We start from the raw sequence: 17513 nt of genomic DNA on the forward strand, positions 1-17513 counted from the left end.
TCTTCCTCTGTGTTTTCCAAGGCTGACTCATTCAGATGGAGCTGAACACCAGCTTCAATCTCAATCCCACAGAATAGTAATCTGTCTTTAAGGCCGGTCCGAGTGTTGAGCAAACTGCTCCGTGTACACAAACACACACCCCATCTATCAAACACACTGCTGATACCATGAAGCAGCTGATTGGTTAAACATGAACCAACTGCAGGAGGTTAATCAGTGACCAGCGGCGTGCTTTAGCTGAGGGTCAGGGTCCAAAAACGGCAGCAGATTGGAAAGTATGGCTATAAAACCGGAAAAATTATTTAAAATAACTCCAAAATTGAACAGGAAGTTGGTAAAAGTGGAAGTAAAACAACATTAATGCAACATTTTCTCAAGGAAAACCACTGAGAACAAAACGTAAATAAACAGACCACAGAAATATTGGACAGTTTGACAAACATAGAAACATAAAAGAAGGGAGACGAGTTTTGTTATTTAATCGATCAGATTTAGAATTTTCTGACATATTTAACGTCTTAATGCCTGAATTTACATACAATTAAACAAAACATGTTTTAGCTGTCAACTGTATGTGATTATGAATTTGAACTTTGTACCTACATTAGTGTAAATCTATGATGCTAATTAGAGCTACCAGGAACTTAAGGAATGAAAGAGACGTTTTAATCACAGTATGTATATTTTAAGTCCAGGAAGATTTTGAAACAATTAAAATATATGCTAAGCTCATTTTAAATAGTCCAAAAACACAACAAAATGTATTTCCTGCACAGTCCCATGAGATCCTGGCACCTTTTCTGTTACAAACTGAATTTCAAAATTTTTGAAGAATTGTTTGTTTTCATCCTGCATCGTTTCAAATACAGCTAAATACTTAAAGTTTCTCTTACTGTATAACAAATATCATATTAGGGTTTCTAGTTATGTAAATAATACATTTATTAATCTTTTTTGATACGCAGCCATACTGAATAAATTAGAATATAGCTTCCAGAGAAAAAGTAACTTTCAAAATAACCTTTAAGCAGGTGTTAAACATACATTTTTATTAATCCCACATTTCTTCTGTTTTCAAACCAGTTTTCTATTGGTTTGATGTAAAATTATACTTTCATTAAGTGCTACCAGAAAATCATCATGATTAATAGAAATAAAGTGTTTGTTTTAAGTCAGACACTTTGAAACAAATGTGAATAATTAAAGTATGTCAGCGTACCTTTGGTTTCTTCCCAAACAGCCAGAGTTTATTCTTGCCTTTGCTTATCGTGTGTTTAGCTTCGGAGCGCGGCACCGGAGCCAGCTCTCTCTCGCCTTTCGGCGTGTTGCTGATGGTCCCGTCCGAACCCGTCCTGCTCAAGTTCTGACTGAAGTCCTCAAATGGAAAGTCTCCCGGTGGCTCGAAGCCGGATTTAAACGACTCCACCACGATAGTCGAGTCCTGGGAGGATGGAAAATGGAAACTGAGGGAACAGTTTCAACGGGATTGGGTTTTTTGTTCTTTGAAGGCTGATGTCGGTTTCGTACCCGCCGCTCGTCGACGGCTTTGGCAGCAGAAACCATCCCATCCAGACATTTGGTGATGATGGGAATGACTCTTCGCTCGGCCTCCGCGAAGCTTCGATACGTTTCACCCAGTTTTACCGTTCGCCGTTCGTCCATGCCTTGGAGATTCTGCATGCAGAGGAGGAAAAGATGAATGAATAAAACCCTTCCAGGCACTTGGTGCCCTTTTATAGCACAACTTCAGGTGTTGTGAAAATGCTGTTTATGTAAAATATGACTTAAAAGAAATTTTACTTCCTGATTTAACTCCTTGAAATTGGGCCTCTGTCTCTTTAAGAACTCCTGCTCTTTCTGAAGCTCCGCCAAACTTTGTAAATCAAGTTTAAACTTTTAATAAATCCACAAACTCATTTCAAAACATAAGTGAAGTAGGTGACATAAATAAATAAAACAAACCCAATTCTCTTCACCCACATAAATCTAATGCATCTTTGGAATCTAATTTATCTTTAATTTGAAAAACAAACACTCTTCATGTATATTGAGGCTGAACATGATCAACAAAAAGGTTTTAAAAAGTAATAAACACTTAAAAATACAAAGATAACAAAGGAATTATAAAGTGCGTAAGAACGATTGAATTGTTTTATTTACCTTAAAGATTTGTGGTATGGAGTTATTAAAATGTTTCCACTGCTCTCCGTTGAAGTTCTGGAGCTGAGCAGCATATTCGTTTTTACTCTCGTCCGCCATGTGGGTCCGCATGTAGAGCTGCGCTTTAGCCTGAACAGTTGATCATATAACTATGAAAAATCACACAAGTAATCCACTAAGGCCAACCTAAAGCCTAGAAATTCAGAAAGTGGTGTTCTAAATAAAGTAAAATAAATAATAAAGAATTTCAGAGGACAAAACATAGAAATAGACTGAATAGATCTGCCCTTACAGATCAGGAACATTGTAATCGAAACCTGATCTAGATTTTTTTCAATACAGACATTGGACCAGTGCGTCTCTAGGTTTGACATTTAACAGACAATTTAAACCTAAAAACTTTCCAGTCCAGTTGAATTGAAACAATGTTGCAAAGAAACGTGGGCTAAACTTTCCAAACTGTGATGTTAAACAATGTTTCTGAAGATGAAACGACACATTACACATTATAACGATTTAAGAATAAATAATTTCCTTTTTCCTCTTTAGTTTTCTGCCAAACCACAGAAAGAAGTCAGCATGTACACTGCAAAAATACAAAATATTACCAAGTACTTTTGCTCTAGGTTCTAGTGCAAATATCTTGCTACACTTTAGAAAAACAAAACAAACTTATAAGTAACTTTTCAGCAAAATATAGGAGCTTGTTTTAGTCAATAATTCTTTAATACTGATGAAAAAGTTCTAGTCCCGCTGGCATTTTAATTCCAGTGGCACTGTCCCGTTACCTAGCAACCCCAGCCCGTTACCTAGCAACCCCAGCCAAGCACAGCCCGTTACCTAGCAACCAAGTTTCAGTTCCACTGGCAGATTATTTCATCTATAACATGGGAAAATGTCTGTTGCAAGTACATAGTCTGCCAAAAGAACAAGTACTTTTTCTGCTATTTAAGGAGTTCTTTACTTAAAAAAACTACCCACATAAATCTAATGCATCTTTGGAATCTAATTTATGTTTAGTTTAAAAAACAAACACTCTTCATGTACACTGAGGCTGAATATGAGCAACAAAAAAAGCTATTTTATCTTGCTGAAAAGTTATTTGTAGGTTAGTTTTGTCTTATTTCAAGAGTACCAAGAAACTAAGCCAAAATTTTCACTAGAAATCAGTGAAAACTTAGGAAAGATTTGTAGATAAATGATGCGATGGCTCTGCAGGTGGAAGCAGCTTACCTTCTCCACCTCTGACTTGGTGGCGTTGATGTCGTTATCTAGCCGGTCATAGGTACTCTGCGCTTTCTCCGCTTCTCTGCACTCCCTCTCAAACTTCTTTTTACTCTAAAAGGAAAAAAAGAGCATCCAGATTATTTCAAACACCAAAAATATTCATCGCAGCAGATTTGCATCTGTCTCGCTAAATGAGACGAGGAAAAATATGTGACTGAATCACGCAGAGATAGTTTACTTCCTGATGCGCCATCTGGATCGCATTAGCAGTAAAGCAAACAGCGAATAGCTGAGACATTACAGTTTGGTCACTAGGTGGTCACAGTTAAAGTCACACAGTCTACACACTGAAATGCTCAAGTTTACACTGCAAAACACTAAATCTTACCAAGTATTGTTAGTAGGCCTGATAAACGATAAATCAATTAATCGCACGATAAATTAAACCTATCGACCTCATTTTAATTATCGGCTCTTCCTGCCTTTTTTCCCTTTCTGTCGATGACACTGAATGAAAACAGGCTCAGCTCCGGTCTCTCCACTGACCCTCCCTTCCTCATTTTCTTAGTCTAATGTCCAGCGCACACAAGTTGTCTGCCAACTGTCACCTATTTTCTAAACCTGAGAGACACAATAACCGACAGAAATCCTCGGTATAACGGTTCTATCGGGTTCGTTGTGCCGTGTGGTTTTCAGCCACATGGGCACAAAATAACGGCTGCAAGTCCAGTTAACTAATTTTAAAACCAGGCATTAATCAGTGCTTTACTAGCTTTACTAGAATCTACCTGTGATGCATGTGGCTAGAGTCAGCGTAAAGTTCTGACTGAATGAAAATCATTATAACCTATTTATGTCACGTTAACGAAGATCAGCTGAAAACCTACCGGGTTTATCAACTGCGGTAGCAATTTGGCTTCAACTCCTCCACTTGTCATTTCTATATTAGGCCTAATGGTTAGTCTATTTTATTTTTTTTAGAAAACTTGAAATAAGCCTAAACTAATAGGGGCTTGTTTTAAGCTAATAGGTCCTCAATATTGATAAAAAATAAAAAATAAACTATTTCCATTAGCAGATTATCTGACTTGAAGCAAGATGTTATTAGTGGAATAATCAGCTGCTAGGACTGATACTTTTAAATTGAAATTGAGGACTTATCAACTTAAAACAATCTCTTACATCTCATGTGTAAGTTAGTTTTGTCTTATCTCAAGTGTACTGAAAAACTAGGCTAAAAATACTTGGTAAGATTTTGTGTTTTTGCAGTGCAGTAATACAGTTGAGAGCTTTAGATCTGCACTGATATCTTTGTCTTTTTCCTGGAAACTGTCTTTGCCAAGAAGGGAACAAAAATGATGCTACAAATTCGGAATATGATAAAAAATAATTAAAGCTACAGTTCGTATTATTTAGCACGAAGCCAGCTTCTTAAAACAGATTTAAATGGAAGAAATGTTTTTGTTTTCTGTCCAAAATGGGTAAAAAGATCAGTGGGGACTCAGTTTATCCTTCGGCTAACTGTTAGCATTTCTTTCATTCCTTCCTGGTGTCAGTTAGTGCCGCTGCTCGTCCCTGACAGAAAGTGTTTACAGTAAACACGTTTTCTCTCCCAACCCCCAGACTTACGTTGTCCATCTGTTTCCAGCAGTGATCCAAAAACTGCTGAGCCTTCCTTCCTTCCTGTAGGTGCTGCTCATTTCCACACAGAAACAAGAAACACGTAAATAAGCAGACCACAGAAATATTGGACAACGTGACAAAGCAACATGAGAGTAGGCGGCGGGTTTTCTTATTTCAGCAGGTAACTGCCGTTTTCTAACATATTTAACATCTTCATGCCACAAAAATGTATGTTTTTGCTGTCAATCATATGTGAAACTACTTAGAGATTAGAAATTTGAATTTTGCACCTACGTTAGTGTTAATTTAGGTATGATGCTAATTAGAGCTACTAGGAACTTAAGGAATGAAAGAGATTTTTTAATTACAGTGTGTCTATTTTAAGTCTAAGAAAACTTTGAAACAATTAAAATATTAATATAGAAAACATTAGGAAGCCAAATTATATGTTTTATTGCAAAATGTGGTAGTGTGGTAATATAATTATCATCATTATATCACTTGAAAATGGCCTCAAAATAACAATATTATAATTTTTAGTGTTAACATCTGAGGTAATTTATCATCCAGGAAAATTTATTGTGACAGACCTACTAATAAAATGGATTATATGGTTTACTAAATCAATACTGATGTTCTTCTAATTCAGTTCAGTTTCATTTAGAAATATTTCAAAGTTTTATACTTTGCTTTATCATGAAACCTCAAGTCTAATATGCATATAAAACCAATGAAAACCAGAATGAAATATGAAATAAAACATGATAAATTATGGCTCAAAACAACTAGAGGCCACTATTCTCCCAAAACACATCAACATTTCCAATTCTCCAGCAGCAGATGGTAGAAACAAGACGACAGATGGATAACATCACATGCAACAGATTATTCCTCAGAAAACAAGCGACGCAGAGGAGAGGAGCGAAACATCTGCTTTCAGGACGGCGATGTTGGGAGCCGTGACAGCACTCACGTGTTTCCGCTCGGCCTTCAGCTCCTGGCTGTACCTCATCAGCTCGTTGTAAACCTTGTGGGACATTTCCTCCGCCACCACCTCCCTCTGGCCGGCGTAGTCGTTCAGCTCGCCCAGAATGGAGTAGAACGACAGACACGATGTGAACCTACATGAAATATTAATTTAAAGAGTTTAAAAATCCCTGTGAATTTAGCTGGAAAGACTTTAATGCAGCAAAACAGATTCCAGCTGAGACAGAACTGCAAAAACACTGAATTTTATCAAGTATTTTGTCCAGTTTCTAATGAAAATGTCTTGGTACGCTTTGAGACAAAACAACTAAAAGTAACTTCTCAGCAAGATAAATAAGCTAGTTTTAGGTAAATAATTCTTTAATATATATATTTTAAAAAATAACTAATACTAGCTACTACAGTTTGTATCTTTATTCAAGAACTATTGATTTAAAACAAGTTTATTTATCTTACTGAGAAGCTACTTTAAGGTTATTTTGTCTTAATTCAAGTGTATTAAGATATTTGTATTGGAAACTATACAAAAAATAACTGAAAAGCAACTTTTCAGCAGGAGAAATAAGCTTGTTTTACAACAACAATTCTTGAATAAAATGTTTAAAAGTGCTAGATCCTCTGGCAGATTGTTTGTTATCTTGCTGAAAAGTTACTATAGCAAAATTTTTGTCTTCATGGAAGTGTATTAAAATATTTGCACTAGAAACTAGACAAAAATACATGTTTTCAAAAATTACCCTGAATTTGGTTCAGTAACAACTTTTTCTCGGTAAAAAAAATAATAAAGCAACAAAACTGGTGGATTCCAGAAAGTTCATCTTAGAAAGCTGCAAAAACGCAAAATATTACTAAATATTTGAAGATAAAATAACTTAAACGTCACTTCACAGCAAGATAAACAAGCTTGTTTTTACAACAATAATTCTTGAATATATATTATTAAAAGAAGTAGTTCCACTGGCAGATGTTTCCACTTATGGGACATTTTTACTGTTTTGAGTGAGAAAAATCTGCCAGTGGAACCAGCACTGTGTGTCTCTATTCAGGAATTGTTGCCTGAAAACAACCTAATTTATCCTGCTGAGAAGTTACTTTTAAGTTACTTTTTATCTTAATTCTTGTGTAATAAGATATTTACACTAGAAACTAGACAGAAACACTTAAAAGAAACTCCTCAGAAAGATAAATAAGCTTGTTTTCAGTCAATAAATCTCAACGACAGATATAAAACAGTACCAGTTCCAATGGCAGATTTTTCACATCTGTGTAGATAATCAGCCATAAAAATCTAAATTGATGAATCTCTAGTTTATCTTATTTTGAAAATATTTTCAAAATATTAAAAAAATTAGTTTTTCTTTTCAATAATCCTTATTTCCTGCTCATTCAAACCTTCATAAACAATTAACTTTTATTCATAATGTATTAAAACAAGCATAAAATAAGAGGAAAACCTTTCTCTACATTGAACCATAGATAATTTCCATGATCTAATTTCAAGAAAAGTGGCTGAGCAGCTGTTTGTTGGAAAAAACAAAAACCTCCAAACAAATGAAACAAGAATTAAAGTTTTTTTCCTCATAAAAATTTAATTTCTGAGTCTTTTCCAACTTTAAGGAAGCTGTAATAATAAAAATGTAGACCGTTCATGTGGTTTAAGGGACAGAAAGATCTCCCCTGACCTCCACAGACCCTTCCACATTCCTGCCGTCTAAGTGATGAACTGCATTGTTTGGTAATTTTACAGGCGGGATGTGAGCAGCCACTTCAAACACGCTTTTTTAAATGACCAGTCAGAAATTATTCATCGAGATTCCAGCAGGGTTTTCCATTGCTCCAGTCCACAGGCATCCGAAAGCATCGAGAAAGGATTAAACTAAAACGACGTCCTCACCTTGGCTCTTCATCTTTTGAACGTTTTGGACAATATTTCTTCACCAGATTCCTACAAGGGAAAGAGGGAGACATAAAAGCTTAAGGCACTGTCTGAAATTTTAATCCTGCAGGTACAAAAATGCTGAAAGTCAGACTGACACACACACACACACACACAAACGAGAGGAGAGACATCCAAATTCAGCAGGAAAGGATCCAAGCATTAGAGATGAATCAAAGATTTAAACATCAAAGTCTTCGCCAGTCGTTTCCCTGAGGCTCCTGGAAATGCAGTTTGAATGAATTAACTGGAGCACGGCTAAAGGTGTGTTAGGCTGCATGTTTATGCAGATGCATGAGAGTGAGAGCTGTTATCAGGAAAAAAGAAAAAGGCTGGAAACAGACTCATACAGAGATACACGTTCAGTCATTCCTCATTTGATTCTTAAAGAAGTTTGCTGGTTTCTACCAGTTTGGTTGCGAAGAAACAGAAACAGGCATTTTCATTCTTTATTTCAATATTCTCAACATCAATATGTCGACACGTTGAAGCATGACGTCACACCAAGACACCGCCCCCAGCTTCCTGCTGGAGGGCCAAAAAGCTGCCCGCTAACAAGACTAGCATCGGTTTCAGCTGTTAAGTTGTTAACCTAATGCAGTAATACTAAAATAAAAAGGGACACAGTGCTTTGCTACTAATTGTTAATATAATGACAACTTGATAAAGTCAGGAAACAGCTTTAATCAAAAAATAGCACGAGAGAGGGAAATAGGTCAGCTATGCTAGCTTGACTATGACAACCTTCACATGTAGATGTGCTGTGGAATTCTATGTGTTTTGGTTCAGTTAAAAAATCAAATAAATAGATTAAAAAAAAGGCGACCTGAACACCAACTCTGGCACATCATCAGTAGAGCAGGTGTTTAAATTAGCTAATCAATCAGCGTCGTGTTAGATTAGCTAATAGCAGCGGTAGCTAATCTACCACAGCAATCACTTAAATAAACATCAAGCCTGAAAACATGAAACTGTAAAGGACTGAATGTTCTGCTCTTTATTTGTGTTATTTCTTGGTGTTGAATTCTGATACGTTAGCGGTGGTGTTGCTGGTTGCTATGGCAACGAGTCTGCGTAGCACAGCTAACGTAGAGAGAGAAAAAAGAAGAATACGAGTGGTTTCGAGTTATGCTTCAACGGTTTTTGTGCGTTATTTCTCACTTTTGCACGCTGCACTAAATTAATAATACCTACATCTCCAGAAACGCAGCTACTGTCTCAGTATTTTTAAAAAATGGAATCAGTGAAAATGTGACAACCTTCGACTTCCTACGCATCATTAGAGAGAAAAATGGCTAAAATTTCAGCCATGATTGCAGGATATGCAGGTAAGAATATATTTTTGAATCTGACAGCAGTAATACAAGGATTTGTGTGTGGGTGCGTGTGCATCTACCGTAGCTGCTTGGCATAGTTCTGCTCTATGTCCAGCCTCTCCTTAACAAACTTTGCATAGCGCTCAAGGAAGTCAATCCCCCACTGGGTGTGTTTGTCCAGATTCTCAAACTGGTCCTGAAATAAAAAAAACAGGACAGAAAATTAAAAGAAAGAACAAAAGAAAAAAACACTTTACATGTGTTTTAGAAAACAACCACATTTCAGAAACCATTTTTATGCACATATTTTTGTACCTAATTAACACAATTAAACATTAATTTTTGCCAGTGTGCATGTGCAGACAAATGGTTTCTTATGGAGGTTCAAGATACATTTATTCTGTTAAAAACATTTATACAAAATACAAGAATCTCATATTCTAGTCTGTTGTTTGTACTTACAGCTCCATGCGTACAATAATACCGGGCTGAAAAACTACAATATTTTACAACATTTACTGTATAACATGGGTATCTAAAAATAAAATCAGGAGAAGAACAAACTGTTCATTCAGGCAGGCAGAGAGTGAGACTCCAAGCTGATAACAGGAAGGTTTAACAGATGAAAATAAAGTTGTTTTTTTCCTGAGCTATTTTGCTAACCTAGTGATTTTAATCGACATTTTTATAACAACTGATGTTATTATAGTTACTTGATCAAGTAATCAAGAATAATGAACTCAACAGTTCCACCAGATGTTTGCTAATTGCTGCTGGCTAGTCTGAAGGAGCTGAGTGTGGGAGGAGCTTTGCCTCAAAGGCGAAGCTAGAGCCACCCAGGCGTTTAGCACTGCTGAATGGTTGCCATGGAGATTAAAAGATTTCTCAATGATGAAAAAAATCAAAGCAACACTCCAGGTTTGTTTTTGATGAGGCAAACATTATAAGTTTATGTAAAGCTAAAAAAAAAAAGTCAATTTTATATAATTCTGCCCCTTTGAATTAATGGATCAAACAGAATAACACAGAAAACAAGATGGCTGAACATGACAGAGACCTGCCTTTCCTCCATCAACATACACTAAACCAGAACTGGGGACGTCATTGATCAGTTCTCTCACATTTGTTCTGGACGATAAATTGTCCCAGAAGTTATCACAATAAATGATAATTTATTTACACATTCACAAAGATCAATAAACTTTAAATTTAAATGGACATTTAAACACTGGAACTGGAAACAACCGAAACCAAACAGTTCAGTTGAGATCAAAACACCAGACTGAAGAGTTTTATCATCCAGGTTTTGGTAGAAAGAGAGAAATGATAAATCATGCAAATGGAAATTATTGAGCTTGTTTTAATTGATCAGATTATTAATTGATTTATTGCTTATTGTGACAGGTGTATCTCAAAGGTAATTCAGTGACCAACAGGAAGGTCATATTTCAGTTGAACTACAGGACAGAATGTAACTGAATCAAAAGCAGAGGATGTAATCATGCTTGCTGCCTGCAGCAGCCACCGGCTGAACAAAACGCTGACTAATTATTGAACAAACAAAGCGACCCAGCAAGTCTGAACTGTGAAATAAAAACCCTCCACCGGCCTCTTAAAGTCCTGCACATTTTTTGTTCAAAAAAGGAAAGAAAAACAGAAAAAGGAGGTTTGACTAAGACGTGAAGCAGCAGTTAGCTCAGAGCCTCGCTCTGAATCACAGCTGTTGAGGTTTATTCTGGGTTTGTTTTAGCCGTCTTGCTCACGTCTGGAGCATCTCTCCGGCGCGTTCGCCTCCTGGTAGCTGCAAGGCGGCGATTGCATCAGCCTGTGTGACGGAGCTATGAATAAGTAATAGACTATGAGCTCATGCTGTAGTTTTTGGCTGCGTCTCCAGGTTCCTGTTCTCTCCGTCCGCAGGGAGAAAAACGGAGATGAAAACTGGAATCTGTTAGCAACAAGCGCATGAAGATGGATGTGAAGATTTTATTTAATTCTGTTTCAATCACTGATTACTTTCACTTTTAGTTAGTTAATTAATTTGCTCACAACAGAAGTTCATTATGATGATTTAATTTCCCTTTAGGACTTTTAAATTGAACTGACTCAATCAGAATAATAGATCACAGAAGTGACTTTATTTCAGACTGTCGGAGAGAATGCGTTGGCCACTTTTAACTCCACTACAACATGTAAAAATCCTGTCGCAATTAGCAATAAATCAATGAATAATATAATAAATTCAAACCAGCAGAATCATTTCCATTTGCATGATTTATCATTTTTCTTTTTCTTCCAAAACTGGATGTCGTCCAGCAGTTCCAGTGCTAAAAGTTCATTAGAGTTTAAAGTATTTTTTCTTTGACAGTGTTTTTGTATTATTATGCCAATATTACCATTATAATGCTTGAAAACGGTCTGAAAAACATTATTATCGTTTATCGCGATAACTTCTGGACAATTTATCATCCAGCAACATTTGTTATCGCAACAGGCTTAGCGATAGATTCAGTTCTCATTGTTGGCACAGACTGAAACAGCATTTTGATAACTTGATCAGTTTTGTAGGAATTTTGATTCTAATAGATCAACACCACATTAGCACAGTTCTTTCTGTGTCCTGCCAGTCAGCTGGCTGAAACGCGGTCTACAACACTGTTCTGTAAAAATAAAGAAAAAGAAATGTAAATCTAATAAATATCGGTATTGTATTATTAATATCACTAGAAGAGACCGTCGCTGCACTGACATGTAGCTCTGTTTCCATCAGGGTCTTCCTGAGGAAAATCCTGATTCAGGAATCATAACGTCCATAAAAAATATACCCGTCAATCAGATTTTTATTTTTTGTGATGCTGGGGTGCCGTTTTATTTACAGGCGCACTAATTGCACTTTTCTTTAAGAAACTCAACCTGTGAACTCTGAATTTGGCTGATAAATTGTTTTGTTGTTTGAAAAGTCGCTAAATATAGAAACAAAGCCTGTAATTTGGGGTGAATACAGTTCAGGCTGATTTATCGGCGCCGATACTTGGATGTGAAGCCGATCTTATCTACATCAGCAAAGGTCTAACAATCAACCACTGTTCATTTCTGCTCTGCTGTCAGACGTCTGGCTGTCGGCCCCGCCTGCTGCACGTTTCTTTATCATGACTTTCTTACTATATTTAGCAACAAATTTCAGATTTCAGACAAAATAAATCAGAATTGGCCAAAATCGGAATCAGCATATCAGTTTTTAAAGATCAGCGATCAGTCAGAAAGCTGCAATCGAAGCATATCTACCAAAAAGTACATGTCATGTTTTTAAATCCATTTTCTTTCTCAGACAGGAAGGTTTGTGCTTTTTAAAAATTATTTTGTGATATATCCATGCTTTTCTCTCTTTGAAAACCTAAAAATGGAAAAAGAAAGATGATTCTGAATAAATAAACTTCCTGTGGATATTTCTAAAAAATTGTATCAGCATTTTCTGTGGAAATTCACTCCATGTTGTCACAGCAGTAAAACTGATTAATGAGCAAAATATAAATGACTAAAGGGGAGACTACTGTATGCTGTAGAAACATCACTAAAATATAATAAGTTCAGCTATTTGTTATAACTCACTTAAAAAGATTAAAATGTTTACGAATGAAAGTAAAATCGGTAAAAAAAGGAGGACATCCAATACTTGGAGTATTTTAAAGGACATAAAGGGAAGAAGTGCAGTTTCAGGACCCTGAGCAACATTTTATCAGTCTTGACAAACTTGACCAGTCAGACATTGTTTACCCCTGAGATTTGACACCTGAAAGGCTGAGAGCTCCACTTCTTCACCACTTATCTGCTGTGATTCACTCACATCGCAATCTGGGAACAAATGAGTCACTTAGAGTCCAGAAGACGAAACTGAAAAAATCCTCATAAGCAGATTCCATCAGTTTTCCATACAGCGTTAATCAGGAAAAACACACAATTAATTAGCAGAGCTAATGCTGCGAACACCAGGAGCTGATCACACAGAGGAGAGCAGAATCTGATTCACACTGCAGGAAATGTCAGCCTGGCTGCACACACACACACACACACACACACACACACACACACACACATAGGCTGCAGACCCCCGGGCTGCGTCTGCACACACACACACACACACACAGACACACACACACACACACACACACACACACACACACAGGCTGCAGACCCCCGGGCTGCGTCTGCACACACACACACACACACACACACACACACACACACACACACAGACACACACACACACACACACACACACACACACACACACACACACACACACACACACACACACACACAGGCTGCAGACCCCCGGGCTGCGTCTGCACACACACACACACACACACACACACACACAGGCTGCAGACCCCTGTGCTGCGTCTGCACACACACGCACACGCACACACACACACACACACACAGACACACACACACACACACACACACACACAGGCTGCAGACCCCTGTGCTGCGTCTGCACACACACACACACACACACACACACACACACACACACACACACACACACACACACACACACACACACACACACACACACACACACACACACACACACAGGCTGCAGACCCCCGGGCTGCGTCTGCACACACACACACACACCTCCCTAAAGACCCTGCCCTCTATTTGAAGAGTGTGAAGGTGGGGAGCTGAGAAGGCCTTTGGATGTTGAACATTTTAGTGTTTATTGTCACGGTTTTCTCCAGAGGTCTGAGATATTCAGGGATTATTTGTTTGTAAACTTGCAACTCGGCTGCAGAAAGAGCCGGCTGGCCTTTAAGCTGTCACCGGTTGCCATGGTTACCCACATTTATTGTGACGTTTTGACATTAGACTATGACCAAATTAGGATTAGTGCTGACTTTAATCTCAAAATCCAAACTTTTGTCTCGAAATTCTGATTTTAATGTTCTCATAATTATTTTTTTCCAGTGGCCCTAACCCCCATTCGAACCTGGACTCTTGAAATCTACTAGATGTCTTTTATTCAACGAGCTGTTTGCAGTGTTTTATCTCCAACCTTTGAGCACAATCACATTCCCGTGGATATTTGATTTGTTTCCTTTTTTATTTTTTCTACCCTGCGGCAGCAAACGTCCAAAACTCTGGCTGACAGGCCAACCTGAGGGGATGCCTGGGATTAAATTCCAGTGTTTCGGTGGATTAAAATCGAGCGGAGGAGTGTCATGAACGAAGGAGGACTCTTCGTCTCCTCTGGAGACATTTGTTTTGGTTATCTGTGCTGCGCTGCAGCCCAGTGAGTTCCTGTGAAATGTTCCTCCCATTGTGAAACGAAGGCAGACATTTGCTTTCAATCAGTTCAAACTGTTCCTCTGAGTTTCTTTCTTCCTCTTATGTAACAGCCGAGGTTTTGTTATTCAGTCTGTTATTGTTTACTTTTCCACTCAGATGATTGTTATAAACAGTTTAATGCTTTTCCAAAAGCCGCGCAGTTCTTCAGAAAAACTGCCACCGTTTGCTGATTAAAGTTTACGTCCACAGACAGTTTTAGCTGAAACTGGATCCTCAATTAAAAATCTGCTGCATATTGTTTACAGATTTCTTTCTGCTCCTTTTATGGCTCTGAGAGTCAAACGTTTTCAGCCCCAGACACCAGGGGCCGATAACCAGAAACACACACCTCCGAGTAAAACCCGACAAAAGCCTAAAGAGACAAAAGGAGAAAAGGAAAACATAAAAAATAAAAGTCAAAGCCTGTCACAATAAGAAATAATGGATGATGAAGGCAGAGGAAAGGCTTCGCACAGCTCCATAGGCCAGGTTGGTGGAATCAACTCACTCCCTCTCTCCTTGGTTGCCTAGCAACTCGTTCTCTGGTTGCCTAGCAACAACCTGTTAAGTAGCTTGTGCAGCAGCAGTTTAAGTTTTTGCATCATAACTGCTTAAAAATAAAAAAACAATGGCGTGAAGTGGAAGCTGTGGATAAGACAGGAAAGGTCTTTATTAAAACAAAAAAGAATAATTATCCACATCGACGACATGAAGCGCAACTATCGTGATTCGTGCTTCAGACATTATCGTCCAGCCCTGAAACACGGGGAGACATTTTTAAACTTCCAGTATCAAACTAATTTCTTGGTTTCATCTTTTTTCTTTAGATCTAGAGTCATATTTAATAAATTTAATTACTGACAAGTTGCTTTAGGCGAGGGCTGCACTGCTACCTTCCAGTAAGAAGGTCAAGGTTCAAATCCCCAAAAACGGGAGGTTGTGTGACGTAACCAATAGGAAAATTCACCTGCAGCAGCCACCATTCAACCCAGAGGGGGCAGCACTGAGGCGGTTTTAGGGAAAATATGGCAGAATTAAATGCATACAAAAATGTCACAATTTACACAGAAACATAAAAATAACTGCCTTAAAAGACAATTTAGAAAGCTAATTAGGGAAAAAGTTGATTTTGGGTTTAGTTTAATAAAGAAAATAATATTTACTGAAATGAGCCAGTTTTTCATTTAATAGTATATTTATTTCTTATTCCTTTTTGCAATAAAGCTGGAAAGTGATCCAGATCAACTCCTGTTTTATCTTGTAAAACATTTTGTGTTGCATAAATAAGGACAACTTTTACTCATCAGACTGGATGTTTAAGTAACTTTATCTTGGACTTCAAAAATATTTTTAGCAGCAGAACAGTCCTATCTTTGATGAACGTAGATAAGAGCAATCAGAAGTCACCAGCCAGAGATGGGTCAGTTAAATATTACAGACACTGAACAACCCCTACAGTTTAATCTGTAATAATGAAGAACATTATGTATAATAAATTATTGTCCTTTCTTTGACTCAGCAGCTGTTCTGCAGCTCCTGCTTCCTAATATCACATAAACTTCACCAGGAAGTAAAGAAAAGGCCAAAATGTCACTTCCTCTCTTCTTTATCGCTTCAGTAAAGCCATAAATTAGCACAGCCGCCCTTTGACCCCGTCTGAAGTAACACACAGCTTCTGCTGACACATGCGTCTTCTACGATGCGTTTCACACATAATTTACAGCATAACGCAGCGTTTAACCAGACTGCTTAAATGCCCTGAACCAGCATGTCGAAAAGTTACAAAAACAAAACCAACCACAACAGGAGTACGGTGATGTAACTGAAGTTTACTGGAATCCATTCCGAAATGCCAGGGTTGGACTGGAGGCCATCCAGGATTTATTTATATCCCACCGGTGGAACAAACACACCTGAGCTGAGCTGCTAATCAAGTTTCATAGCAACTGGATCCTTTCTATTGTATCGCTCTGCTGATGCCTCTCATGCAGCCGGACAGACAAGTTAGACGAGACGGGAGGGAAAAAGAAAAATGGCCGCCTGAGCCTTCAGAGAGTCGCAGAACGTGATGCAGAGGAGATTAGTTATCTTTTAGGATATAACTAATCTTTAGTTATCTCCTAACTAAAGACTAGTTAGGAGATAACTAATCTTTAATCATTTTATTCCTCCTGATAAAATGAAAAGTTTCATCAGGAGGAATCAGCTGCAGATTTTCTGAATGGAGAACATTTTATGGCATTTACATCATAGTAAATGCCATAAATGGTATTTACTGTCTATTTCTGTTGCAAATATGTTAGTTCACTTCAAATAAGACAAAACTAACAGACAAGTAACTTTCAGCAAGACATAAGAGCTTCATTTAAGGAAATAATTCCTTAATATTCAGGATAACATACGTCATTTTCCCATGTTATGAGTGAAATAATCTGCCTGGAACTGGAACTTTTTCATCAATATTAATTATTTTCATAAAACAAGCTCCTATTTCTTGATTAAAAGTTATTTGTTAGTTTTGTCTTAATTCTTTTTACTAGAAACTAAACAAAAATACTTGGTAGGATTTTGTATTTCTGCAGTGCGAAGACAAAGATCCTAAACAGAAGAAGTATTCTCTATAAAGCTGCACATAAAAGAAAAATGATGCAGTTTTTGTTTTGACTGATTAATGACGACATAATGGCTGCTGGAGGGTGTGGTGTTGCTCAGGCTTTAGCTAAATGCAGCTTTAATTACGGTGTCTGCTCTCATTGTTTTGTCTGTTGCTCACGCTTCTTCTTTTTGCAGGTTAGGCATTTAACATAAATACTTATAATTCCTACCCTCTACCATCCTACATTCCTACCATCCGAATGTTTTCTTAATGTTTTATGTGCTCAGCACCAAATAAAATGATTAAATAAAATGGTTAAAATGTTGCAGGAAGAACAGTG

The 17513-nt window shown here is 37.5% G+C and overlaps 1 protein-coding gene across 3 annotated transcripts in view; it reads right to left on the reverse strand.

Moving 5' to 3' along the window:
- Window positions 1-17513, reverse strand: part of fnbp1l (formin binding protein 1-like) — a 49838-nt gene that overhangs the window by 15551 nt on the left and 16774 nt on the right. For all 3 annotated transcript variants that reach the window (XM_088004707.1, XM_088004706.1, XM_015011704.2), the window contains exons 2-9: window positions 9330-9445; window positions 7892-7942; window positions 5984-6131; window positions 5017-5079; window positions 3394-3498; window positions 2161-2289; window positions 1528-1674; window positions 1220-1441 (exon numbers count right to left, since the gene is read on the reverse strand). In XM_088004707.1, the coding sequence (XP_087860833.1) occupies window positions 1220-1441; window positions 1528-1674; window positions 2161-2289; window positions 3394-3498; window positions 5017-5079; window positions 5984-6131; window positions 7892-7942; window positions 9330-9445 (981 nt within the window). The remainder of the gene's footprint in view (window positions 1-1219; window positions 1442-1527; window positions 1675-2160; window positions 2290-3393; window positions 3499-5016; window positions 5080-5983; window positions 6132-7891; window positions 7943-9329; window positions 9446-17513) is intronic.

This window comes from Poecilia mexicana, unplaced genomic scaffold (assembly GCF_051168715.1).
Source record: "Poecilia mexicana isolate PSO_F unplaced genomic scaffold, ASM5116871v1 scaffold_4, whole genome shotgun sequence".
Taxonomy (NCBI): Eukaryota; Metazoa; Chordata; class Actinopteri; order Cyprinodontiformes; family Poeciliidae; genus Poecilia; species Poecilia mexicana.